Source organism: Mytilus trossulus, chromosome 4, assembly GCF_036588685.1.
Source record: "Mytilus trossulus isolate FHL-02 chromosome 4, PNRI_Mtr1.1.1.hap1, whole genome shotgun sequence".
NCBI lineage: Eukaryota > Metazoa > Mollusca > Bivalvia > Mytilida > Mytilidae > Mytilus > Mytilus trossulus.
In genome coordinates, this window is record NC_086376.1 from 25,795,698 (window position 1) to 25,808,171 (window position 12,474).

The 12,474-nt window shown below is 32.1% G+C and overlaps 1 protein-coding gene across 1 annotated transcript; it reads right to left on the reverse strand.

Moving 5' to 3' along the window:
* Window positions 1-4,945: 4,945 nt before the first annotated feature.
* LOC134713830 (uncharacterized) lies at window positions 4,946-10,227 on the reverse strand. Its single transcript, XM_063575106.1, has 6 exons — window positions 10,013-10,227; window positions 9,373-9,483; window positions 7,670-7,751; window positions 6,661-6,813; window positions 5,732-5,829; window positions 4,946-5,000 (listed from the first exon to the last, which is right to left on the reverse strand). The coding sequence occupies exons 1-6, from the start codon at window positions 10,217-10,219 to the stop codon at window positions 4,986-4,988; spliced, it is 666 nt and encodes a 221-aa protein (XP_063431176.1). The 5' UTR covers window positions 10,220-10,227; the 3' UTR covers window positions 4,946-4,985.
* Between the last annotated feature and the right edge of the window lie 2,247 nt (window positions 10,228-12,474).

A 12,474-nucleotide genomic window follows, 5' to 3' on the forward strand; every position in this document is an offset into this window, starting at 1 on the left:
GGCAGTGGCTATTTGACCGGCACCGGCAAAATAGCAAATTTGCTATTTGACCGGCACCGGCAAAACAGCAAATTTGCTATTTAGCCGGCTCTGATTAAATTATATCTAACTGGAATTAAAAATTAAGAATAATAATTGAATATCAAAATTTTCTATTTTAAACTTTTTTTACTGTTGCTCATATAACATGTTTAAATACTTAAACTTCTTATCTAAAAAAAAAATTTTAAAAATGTGTACACATCGAAAATTTGACAAAAATTAAAATATGGGGAATATATTATGAGTAAAAGTGAAGTAATAAGATAAATTAAAAAGTAAAATACAAATATGATAATAGTCACTTTGTAGCTATAGAGTGGGGTGCCTATTTTCGCCGGTGACACAATTTCGCCGTTTATGATTTTGAGGTGTAAAAACTTCAAGGGATGGCTGAAATGAAAGACATATTCCAGTAAATGATATTATATAACAAATATGATTATTTTTTAAAACTGAGACAAAATTGCGGCACCTACTGAAAAGGACGAAAAAAGGACAACGTTTTTCGGCCAATTTCATGAAGAACATACACGAATTCAAAGAAGTATTTCTTAGTATTTCTTTGTCTGAATGCCCTAAATTTCAGTTCTTTTAACTCCTTTGAAATGTCAGCTATTCATCTATAATGAAATTGATTTGATCAATGTTGTTTAAAGCTGCGGTTTTTTGGTTTTAAATAGATATGTAAAAACGGCGAATATGTGTCCCCCATTGACAAAAAATCAGGAAATTTCATACACCCTTTAATCTAACTTTTCAGATGATTATATTCAAACAAACACGTTTTCAAGCTTAAGAATATTTTGCGTTTGAAGTTATCTTCATATAGAAATATCAGTATACTTCAAAAACATATAGACCTGAACATAATCTGTAGAAAACATGAAAAGATGTGGCGAAAATGAGCACCCCACTTTACTACATTTTGAAAAATAGCATGTAAGTTGCACAGACGCTGCTCCTTATTATCTAATCTAGCTCAACCCAATACACATTAGAAGTTTGTCTTCTCTAGTCATTTTTTTTCTTCAAATTATTATAAAAATTATGATTTACAGTGATATTGTTTGCCTTAAATTAAAGGAGAATAAGGGTTTTTTCCTCTGGAGAAGAATCCAAATTTGAAAAAAATGGCTTAAAATTATAACCCCAAAAGACAACTTTTTGCCCCAAACAGTGCAGTTTCAGTAGTAATTGTGCATGAATTCAAACCGAAAAACACTCATTTATACTTTTTTAATGCATAAAATGACTATATGTGCAGATTTGAGGGTCTATTTATGTATCATCACTGACAAAAGGGGTCTTATTTCAAAGCAGGGTTTTACTCTTGAAATGGGGTCTGTACATTGAAGTTTCAGTCAAATTCATGGTTTATTCTAAAATTCCCAATTTAATGAAAATTACGCATATTTTCCCAATAAAAAAGGGTAGAGGTAGTTTTGAAAAAAGCCAACAATATCACTGGATTTTTATAAGGTCATGTTAAGTTCCAGGAAATTGCGATAATGCAGAATTTTTCACTAATACCAGAGCTTCCAGGGGCCTCGAGGGGCCCCAAGACCCCTCGTCATATGACTTACCCCAGGCTTTGAGTACACATCATTTTGGCCTAGCTACACCCCTGGCTGTTTAGAGCGTATATAAAGAGGAGAACAAGAACCCTATCTACATATGTAACATTCGCACACAAGATGTAGATTTAAAGGAATGTGTAGTTCCTGTTTTGAGTGGCAACATTTATCTTGTGCTAGACTAACTTGAACAACTTCCAAAGGCAAATAATCGTTTTTTTAACAATTGCAAATGTTAATTCATGTGTCCATTTGAAATTCATAGCAAACAACTATTAATATTGTCTGTCATATCTGTTTTATAATGTAGTTTTGCATAATACTATTTTTATCACTGGCAGAATTTATTTTATACAGATTTAAATTTGAAAATCAACATTTTGTTATAAATATTTTAGAAAAAAGTATATTTAATAATGTATTTACAAATGTATTTTCATGCTTAATTTTTTATTAATATTATAAAGTTATAAATTATTTATTTATGAAAATCTTCTATTTGTTATGTACTAATCACATCAATGAACAGTTTTATTTAATGCCGGTCAAATAGCAAATTTGCTATTTAGTCGGTGCCTGTCAAATAGCCACTGCCAAAAAAAAATCCCCGTTTATTGATAAATTCAACATTACTTATCATGATATTTTTTACGGCTAAATAATTTAAGTTTATGTCTGTCAAATTTGTTTTCTTATAGCTTTCATGTACTCGGCTATAAATAGTATTGCGCTGTGGCTGTTCTACATACTGTGTCATTTTACAGTCCTACAACCTTTTGAGATATATTTTGACAGTGAACAAGTTCGGGGTTTCATTAAACTCAATTCTATTTTAACAATGACTTCACGGATCAGCTAACAAGCAAACTAACCAAAGATATTACCATTAGCTACATACTGACCGAAATGTGCTGTAATGCGAAAACTCTCAGATCTGTACTTGCGATATTTGTCACGGTTGATTTTTTTTTTGGTGTTTTGTATCTACCATAATGATGAAGAGGTAATCCCTTTTCAACAATATACATATTTATTCTTTCGTTGTATTGTAACACCACTGTCATCAGTGTTAAACACCGCCACAGTATGTATGTGACTCTCCCAAGTCAGTATTCTGTAATACCGGCGTAACAATAGTTGTAGTTTGTTGCTGTATATCATATTAGTTTATCGTATCGTACATGTGACTTTTTGTCGTTTATTTTCCCGTTTACATTGTTTTACATATGTCATTTCGGAGCATATTATTGTTTTCTATGCAGTAAATAAGTTTTGCTCATTGTTGATGGCCGTACTGAAGGTGCCCTACAGTGTTAACGTGATGCGGACCCAGCGCCCAAAAAGGGACATCGCCAAGACAAAACTAGAGATGGCACAACGGTAAAATCCTTGGTTAGCTTGTTTATTAGCTGAACCGTGAATTCATTATTAGGTTAGGTAATCTACCCTCCTTTAAGAGTTGACCAGTCCGACAGATAACCAATCTATTTGTCTGTAAGACTAGACCTTCGAAAGGAGGTAGTATACCTTACCTAATAATGACCTCAAGATTCAGCTAACAAGCAAGCTAATAAAGGATTCTACCTTTTCCTACACACTCAATGCAATCGGCTGTAAATCACTCTCAACCCAGTGTTGTTTCCGTCATGACATGGAATTTTTACTTGCATCTGTAGCCCTAAATGCCTTTGTAAGTTTTTACTGTTTTCGCAAAAATCACTTCTTCACAGACTGCTTTTTTTCGATTTATTGGTACACACAATAACAAAACCAAGGACCATCCAGAAGATACAACACGTTTTGAGAATAAAAAATAAGTAATAAACACACAAACCTTGTAAGTCGACATCGTTTAAATATGAAGTTTTTAACCAGGTCTCTTGGGCACATGCATGATACCCGTTAAAGCTATATGTAATCCTTATCTACATTCTATATGCTTTGTTTGGCTTTTTATCTTTTATACACATACCTAAACGGGACATTGGTTCAATAATCTACCCAGACATTTTTGAAAACATCAAACAAGAGAGGCGAAAAATACCAAAGAGATATCCAAACTCATAAGTGGAAGACAAAATGGCAATGTCATGTCAAAAAAAACAAAAAACTATATCAAAAGTCAAACAACAGTATATAGATTACAACTTAGAAAACAAAACACTGAGCAATCAGATCATCTGGAGTTCTGACAATTACTTACAAACTAAAAAAAACAAACAAACATGGTCACTTTTATGTAATTAGTACTTTTTGACTATTCATGTTTTGCAAAAGAGGGACGAAAGATACCAAAGGGACAGTCAAACTCATAAATCTAAAACAAACTGGCTAAAAATGAAAAGACAAACAGAAAAACAATAGTACACACGACACAACATAGAAAACTAAAGAATAAACAACACGAACTCCACCAAAAACTAGAGGTGATCTCAGGTGCTCCGGAAGGGTAAGCAGATCCTGCTCCGCATGTGGCACCCGTCGTGTTGCTTATGTGATTACAAATCCGGTAAATAGTATAATTCGGTAGGTCACATTCATGAAAGGGAAGGGGATTGTAGTTACGACGTAAGGAACATATCCGATATCATTTGTGAAACGGTTATTCCATAACGGTCAACCAACTCGTGATGGCGTCCGTAAAATTTATGATTCAAAAGTCATGATTCAGTTGAAAAAAGACCGGTTGAAAAAAGTATAAAAATCATAATTGTAAGAAGTCTGATTGTCGTTGCAGGGTTTTATTAGACTATAAGTGTTAATGTCTGTGTCATTTTGGTCTTTTGTGGATAGTTGTCTCATTGGCAATCATACCACATCTTCTTTTTTATATTGTATTCTTTCATCAATAAAGTTTTAATCTACTCTTCAATTTTACACGCTTTCTCGAGTTCTGTTTGCTTTTCTTAGATTGATATAAACTGCAGGCATGTTAGATATAGCCAAATAGTCAGCACTCTTTTGTAGACATGCAATATCATTGATCCTCTCATTTTCCCGTAATTATTGGCTTATGAAATATTTCAGTTATTTGAAAGTTCAACACTAACGTTTTCTACCCGAGAAATAAAATAAAATGACCAAAGTCATATTTGACTGAGAAATAAAATAAAATGGCCAAAGTCATATTTGACACGTTTTTAGTGTTTGGATTTTAAATGATCTCCAACCTCGTTTTTGATTTGAATTTCTTACTGATGTGGTAAGATCGTCACTGATTTGTACTTATAACTTTTCGTATGCTGTCTATATATTATGTAACACATGACCCAAAATAATTTCTTGTAAATTTATACAATTAAGATCAAATAATTTAATTCATAGATATACAAAGGTCTAAATTTCCTCGGCTCAATGATAGGATTCTGGTTATCCCAATGTATTCTGAAAAAGAAATACAACAATCATTATAATATATAGATAGAGGAAAACAGCTTATATGAATTTACCATAGTAACGAAGAATTATAAAGTTTACTGTAAAACATATAATTATGATAAAAATCATATCTTTTGTACTTTAATATTCAAATTTATTAAAACATTTTTCTCAAATTCTTCTTGATGCATGATGGAAGTGAAAATACCCAATCGTAGAATTAAACAGCGTTTTACATGTAAGGATTTTTTTTAAGTTTCCAACTGTATTTGTTGATTTCCTTTTCTTTTTTTTTCTCAAAATAACGGTGAAGAATCACTACATGTTTTGTCTTTCTCGTTAAAAAATTAACACTAGATGAGTTCCCTATTGGCATTGATAAAGTACAAATATATTAATTTAAGACATTCAAATTCAGTCATGAATACTGGTTCGTGTTGCTTAGTCTTTCGTTTGCAATACTGTGTCTTGTATAATATTATTTGTTTGTATGTCATTTCCTTTTTTTTCCAGAATTGTTATCCCTATATACCTTAATATAATACACTTGTTATATTAAGGTATAGTGGGGGGAAAATCTGAGACAAGTGATTGTGCCATGGCGTTGTCAATTTATTTTCGATCTATGAGTTTGAATGTACCTCTGGTATCTATCCTCTCACTTTAATATACTATTTACGTCTCTGCAGAAAATTTAAATACATGTACTAAAATGTGAAAAATTACAACCAACTTACCAAAGATGAACCACGGCATTCTGGAGGTATATTGAATATAGATCTATCTTTTATGCCGACACTGAGATTCTCAAACGATCCACTTCTATATACTCGATCTGTAAAAGCGACCATATAGACTAAGACATGTCATTTAAAACAAGTTTCTCTATATGTAATATAACAAAAAAAATATTTTTAAACTGTTGTCCTAGATCATTTGCCGACAGTTCTAAATATTTGTGATTGACACTATGCTGCCAAGTCTTAATAACTACCTTTTTGATAAAAATGTCTTTCGTTTTTTATAGATTTTCATTTTTTTCACATCAAAAGTTCCATTTGTCACAACTCGGCCGATATCGTACCTTAAGGATGTACTTAGGTGAGGTTAGTTAAAAATTAATAAATTAAGAAGTTAAAATTGATACTATAAGCTGGTAGAGCATCAATTAAGGATAAAAATAAGCTTAAAATATTGATAGGTCATGGACCTCCTTTTCTAGATATTTGAGATTTAAAATATGGCGGGAAAAGACTGACTCGGACTTTAACCTTATATTTGCATTGGTATAATTAGGTCTCAAAACAAAAGAAAGAAAATTAAGAATGTTATAAAATTTTGGTAAATGACCTTTCATGAGCTATTAAGTCTTATATTAAAAAATAAATGGGTGTTATGGGGCAAAATATTTTACACTGTATTGTATGGAAAAACACCAAGGAGTCCGCACATTTGACACAAATTCCAAAACCTCACCTAAGTACATCCTTAATCTAAGGATAGAAGGAGAGCATTCGACAATCTTCGGTAGAATTCGCTACTCTCATATGATGAGGGTACAGGATCGGCCGAGTTGAGACCAATGAGAAGAAGAGGAGCGAAATCACCCGAGGGCTGACGATTGTAAAAGTGTATTCATTTCAGATCGGCCGTAAAATTTCCTTACCTTTGTTAACAAGTCCAAAACTAGTGTAGGATACAGGAATACACCCAGTGGCATAGTTCATATAATTTGTCAAGCCATCTTCTTGCCATGTATACTGTGTAACTTGTAATTGGTTTAGTCCTAGGAATACTGGAGAACTTGTCGTTGCATTAGCTATAGTTAAAGAAAAAAACAAGCTTATAGTGCAAAGGAGGTGTAGATTTTCAACAATGAAAACTCACTGAAGATGGAATACCATCATCCTAACTAGAATGCAACACATATATTTGTAATCGGCAGAATCAGTTTCAGATCGAATTTAAATTTTAATTCAGAAAGCTATAATCGTATTTTGACAGAACGAAATAATTTACGGGTTCAAAAGTTAAAATCACTAATGACAAAGTTCGATCAATTATATGGATAACGTACAAATTAAATCAGTTTCAGAATGGTTTTAAGCATGTAGTTCCTCGCTGTGTTGAAGACCAATTGGTGGCTTTCGGCTGTTGTCTGCTCTTAGGTCGGGTCGTTTTCTCTTTGACACATTCTAAATTTTAGTTAAAAGTAAAATCACAAAAATACTGAACTCAGAGGACAATCAATTTGGAAAGTCCATAATCACATGGCAAAATCAAAAACCAAAACGCATCAAAAACGAATGGACAAGAACTGTCATATTCCTGACTTGGTACAGGCATTTTCAAATGTAGAAAACGGTGGATTAAACCTGGTTCTATAGCGCTAACCCTCTCACTTTAATAACAGTCTCATCAAATTCCGCTACATTTACATGATGCGTTAAATAAACAGTCACAATTAATAAAATAGTCAAAATATGGGTACATCAGTTAAGTGTAATATGAAGCTTTTTTTTCTAATATATGTGATTGTGTACTTATTGGGTGTACACGTGACATTTGAAAAGGACTTCATAATTCTAGTAACATTACATGCATTACTTACCGTTTGTACACTGGACACTTGAAAAGGACTTCATAATTCTAGTAACATTACATGCATTACTTACCGTTTGTACACTGGACACTTGAAAAAGGCTTCATAATTTTAGTGACATTACATTTACCATCGAGAACTTCATATTGGACATTCTGAAAAGCAAGAAATAAAATAGATACTAAAATGAAATTATCATTTTACTTTAACACTGTAAATAATAATTAAAAAAATAAAGGTTAAGTTCATTCAGGAATGTTGTATTTTTTCCGTCGTCAATCTATAGATAGAAATAATAAGCTTTAGTACGGATGCTAATGAGACAACCCTCTATCCAAGTTGCAATGTGTAAAGTAAAGAGTCAGATATGTCAAAGTACGACCGGCATTCCTCTATACTGTTTCGATTTTTGCAATTCATCAACAACGTTTATTCAAGAATTTCGAATACCACATGTTCGATAAAAAAAAAACCACACTAGGTGAAGTAAATTGGTACTTAAAGTAATAAAAATGCCATTATGTTAATCAAACGAATTAAATAGCGTGCTTAAATTGTTAGGGTATTGTTATGAATGATAGAAGACTAAGTCAGTGCAACTAGTTTTCATGTTCTGATGTTTCTCTTTGAATGCTTCTTTTTGTAAATTCATTGGGGTGTAAAAGCGTTGACCGAAGTACATTTTGTAATGAAGCACAGAAGGTGTAGTTGCGTTCGAATTATTAGAAAATAATGTCTCAAAATCTGACTTCCATTTATTCAGCACAATTTTTTCATCAGTGTTTATGTTTCCATCCGAGTCAACTACTTCCCACGGGATTTGATTTTTCCTTTCATTTACAATGCCAAGTTTTCCAATGCTTTTCCAAAATTCACGCTTGTTTGTCGATTTAAGTTTTTCATGTAGTTCATTTTCCTTCTGAATTTGATATTTTCTTTTAAATTTACGGTTAATTTTATCAAATATCTTCCTTTCAGTACAATACTTTTCTTTTAAAAGTTTCTTTTTGTGCGGTGGGCCCTTAAATTTCAACCATTTCTTTTCGCACTCGCATGATAAGTTCCATTGCGTTTGTAATGTTTGGTTCTAGTACGGCTTGTAAAAGGACTTCGAACGCTTGTTTAAATGTTTCTGTTGAAGAAGCGGTAGTTTTGTCTCCATTTCGTTCATTATCAATTTATGAAATTCGTCATATGCGTTTTGTACATTTTGATCTAAATATACGGAGTGTTCAATTTTCTCAATAGCATCCAGAATTTTATGTCGCACTTCATCATTTATTAAGAAATCATCTGGAATCTTGCGCGCATTACGTTTTATCTTTACTTCGTTTGCGCAATGATTTGAAATTTCATCAACATTCACTGGGTATTTAATATCACAAGATAAAAGCAATTGGTCAGGTATGCTTTCTGGGTTATAATTCAAAGTATTTATTACATCTGAAATACTCATTAACATACATCTAATGTAATTATTGGAGTGTAAAAGCGTTGACCGAGGTGCTATTTTAGCTTGGGTCATGGAAACACGATTTTTTATTAAGTTTTTGTCTAATTTTGCACTCAATTGTGGGACCTCGTGTCATCATGAATGATAAATCTTATTGTGTAGTGAAATTGCTTAAGGTATAACGCGAGATAATTTGCAGAGTAGCCAATCAGTATAACGTATTGTAATGAAACATACATCTAAAGTAATTATATAACCATATCAGCCTGAAAAGGATTTGTATATATTCTTATTTTTGACGGAGATAACTCCAATATACATACAGAGATATAGTCACCCAATGTTCTGAAGCTGCCAGCTTTGCCTCCGGAAAGGTAGGATCCTATAAATGCATACCGCCTCAATGGTGTATCCCAGCTTAGTTTCAGCATAGACTACAATGCATAATACATTTTGCCTTTCTGTATGTTTTCAAGTGAAGTATAGAAGTTGTGAATAAATGTTACTGAAAATATCAGAATTGCAATTCAACTGTGAACTTTATTTTAAGAACAAAAAGTTGTCTATCTACAAAGGCCTGTATTTTGAATGTTTTATGTTGCTCAGTTTTACTTCAGTTCTTTTAACAGTCGCCAGACACCAACATTCAAGTTAAAGATTATGAATTAAAAGTATTCATGTTTTAAATATTTCAAATATTTCAACTAAGGCTTTATTATTCTCGAGTTAAAAATATTATCATGTAATTAGTCATCATATATTTATAGAGTTTGATTATTGTATTAATCATAAATATGAAATTGTCCGAGTATTTATCATAAACAAACTCATCATAGATACCAGGATTGAAAGGTTGTATTTGTGCAAGACGGGCGTTTCGTTTACAAAAGACTCATCAGTGACGCTTAATAAAACAAAGTGTAAAAGGCCATCTGTGTTCCGTTCACTCCTACATTATCTTACCTTAGTAACAGTTGGAACCGTCGTTCCAGCAATTTTTGTGGCTGATGTAACTAGCTGTTCAGCTTCCCATTCTGAAGGAACGCAGCATTGTTCTGACAAAAGTATAAGAGAAAACAAAACGGCTAGAGAAAACATTGTGTAGCGATAGATGCCAAATGTGGAACTGTTGTTGGAATCCTTATCAGAAAAATAAATCCTCTTGACCATAGATAGATCATGTCATTGTGTCTTATCAGCAGCTGCTTATAAGTTACACATTATTTAGTAATGTTATTAAATATCAAAAGGTCGATAATAAAGCTCTTCTTATGTCGTTTGAATACATGTACATGTGTTTTTGAAAGGCAACAATTAATGCTTGCTTTTAGTCCAGTCAATCTAACTGGATTTCGTCAAACAAATCTCTGAAATTGACGGAATTAATTACTCTTTTATTGTCATTATACTTTAACACGATGGAAAAGTATGAATAAAAAAGCAACCAATCTTTTGAAATCTAATTAATGTCTTAATGTCAAATGCATGAAAAAATCTTTTTATTACAGAAAAAAACTTATCGATCTTTCTAAAATAGCGATTATTTATGATGCCTTACATATAGACACTGAACATGGATGTCTTTGCGTTGTACAACCCCCTTCTCGCCGACATTTTCATTTATTCTTATCATGATTTCACTGAACTTTCCTCGAAGAAAATCAGAAAGAAGCTATTTCGATCACATTTCACGTGTTTTGTAATAAGGAGGAAATCGTTTAAAAAAAAAAGGATAAATGTCGTTGAAAGCAAAATAGAAGATACAACACCTATATGTCTTACTTCAATTGTTTTAATGGTTATTCTTCTCATATATGCATACAGATTTCAGCATTACACGAAAAAAACCGATAAATTCCTCTATATCTATATATAATAGCAAATGTAACAAAAATGACACAAATTAGCAAATTATATTTTTTCCTTGAAGCAATTCATATACAATGTACTCGTGGCACATAGTTTCCATTCATCTTGCATATTATAAGAAAAACGTTCAAGATCAGCTATACACGTAAACAAATATAATTCAACTTTAAACATCATCTATCAATAAAAAAATTCCCAAATTTGTTTGTTTCCATATAATATGGATATCTAACTTTTCCGTTATATATTACCTGCATTACCTGTAAAATGGCACAAATAAAGTTTTTAATTTTTTGGCACAAATGAAATACAACCTTGTGGCGCAAATGAAACATTGGATTTTTTAAAAATTGGCGCAAATGCAATGCGCCCCTCTCTTTCTATACACGTACATTGTCGTTGGCGTCACCTCCCGCGACCAATTGAGGCCAGTACTTCGTCTCTATTCGAGCCTCGGGATACCTGATATCAGATCTGGGCCAAACAAATACATCAAATAGAACTCAACAATTTAATTACAAATGTGCAACATTCAAGTAAAAAGTATAAAAAACAAAAATACAATTCCAAGGAAAATTCTTATCGAAATGTCGCTTACGCAAATAGCAAAATCAAAGGTTCCAACACATCAAACAAATGCCATATTCCTGACTTGGTAGAGGCATTTTGTTATGTAGAAAAGGAGGGATTAAACCTGGTGTTACTAGATAAGCCTCTCACTTATTCGACATTCGCATAAAATTCCATAATTATTAACGATGTGTGAACAAAACAAACAGACATAATAGGTAAAGATGTCACAAAAAGGAGTATAGCTGTTAACATTGTAATATTATCTGAATCACTATAAAAGCAAACAAATATGTCAACAAAGAAAATCAAAAGTCTAGACAAGAATACAAAAATTTACCATCGCACAATAACACAATGGCGGTATTATAAATACGGAGAAACGTCAAATATATATTACCAAAAATAGACTTATAAGTAGAAGTAATAATTTTCGAAGACAAATAAAAGAATACTATAACCTTTTAAGATGATAAAAAACGTCAGTTCCTATAATATATAATTCAAGAACATCGTGTATTATTTGTGATGTCGATACGGAATATTTATCAACAAGGTCTTAGTATCTTCAGATGAACTTTTATTTAGAAAAAGGACCAGACGTTCTTTGACATACCCCTGGTTCATCAACATTTGACTCAGACAAACATAGTCAAATAGAATAAGAAAACAATAGTATTTCCAAAGAGAAGTTTATAAATGAATTGGAATTAAAACGTAATAGTTTTAAACAAAATGAAAAAGAAAAGCATTTTAGATCATATGAATTCAAATAAGATAGTAATCTTAAACATAGTAAAAGTAAATAGAATTGTATATATATATTCATCTAATACTTCGCGTTGTGTAAATCGTACCTATATAAGCCAATTTAATCGCTGAAAATGAACTCAGCGGAAGCAATTGTTCCTGCGAGCTATATACAGAAGAAAGGTGGCAAAGAAGGGGGTCTTAGGTGTATGTGTATCAGGGGTAAATATTTTTCT

Coding starts and splice junctions, on each gene's coding strand:
- LOC134713830 (XM_063575106.1), bottom strand. CDS start 10,219: ATGGTCAAGAGGATTTATTTTTCTGATAAGGATTCCAACAACAGTTCC. Junction 6,814..7,669: donor AAGTGTCCAGTGTACAAACG/GTAAGTAATGCA, acceptor CTTTAACTATAG/CTAATGCAACGACAAGTTCT. Junction 5,830..6,660: donor TTTTGGACTTGTTAACAAAG/GTAAGGAAATTT, acceptor TCGCTTTTACAG/ATCGAGTATATAGAAGTGGA.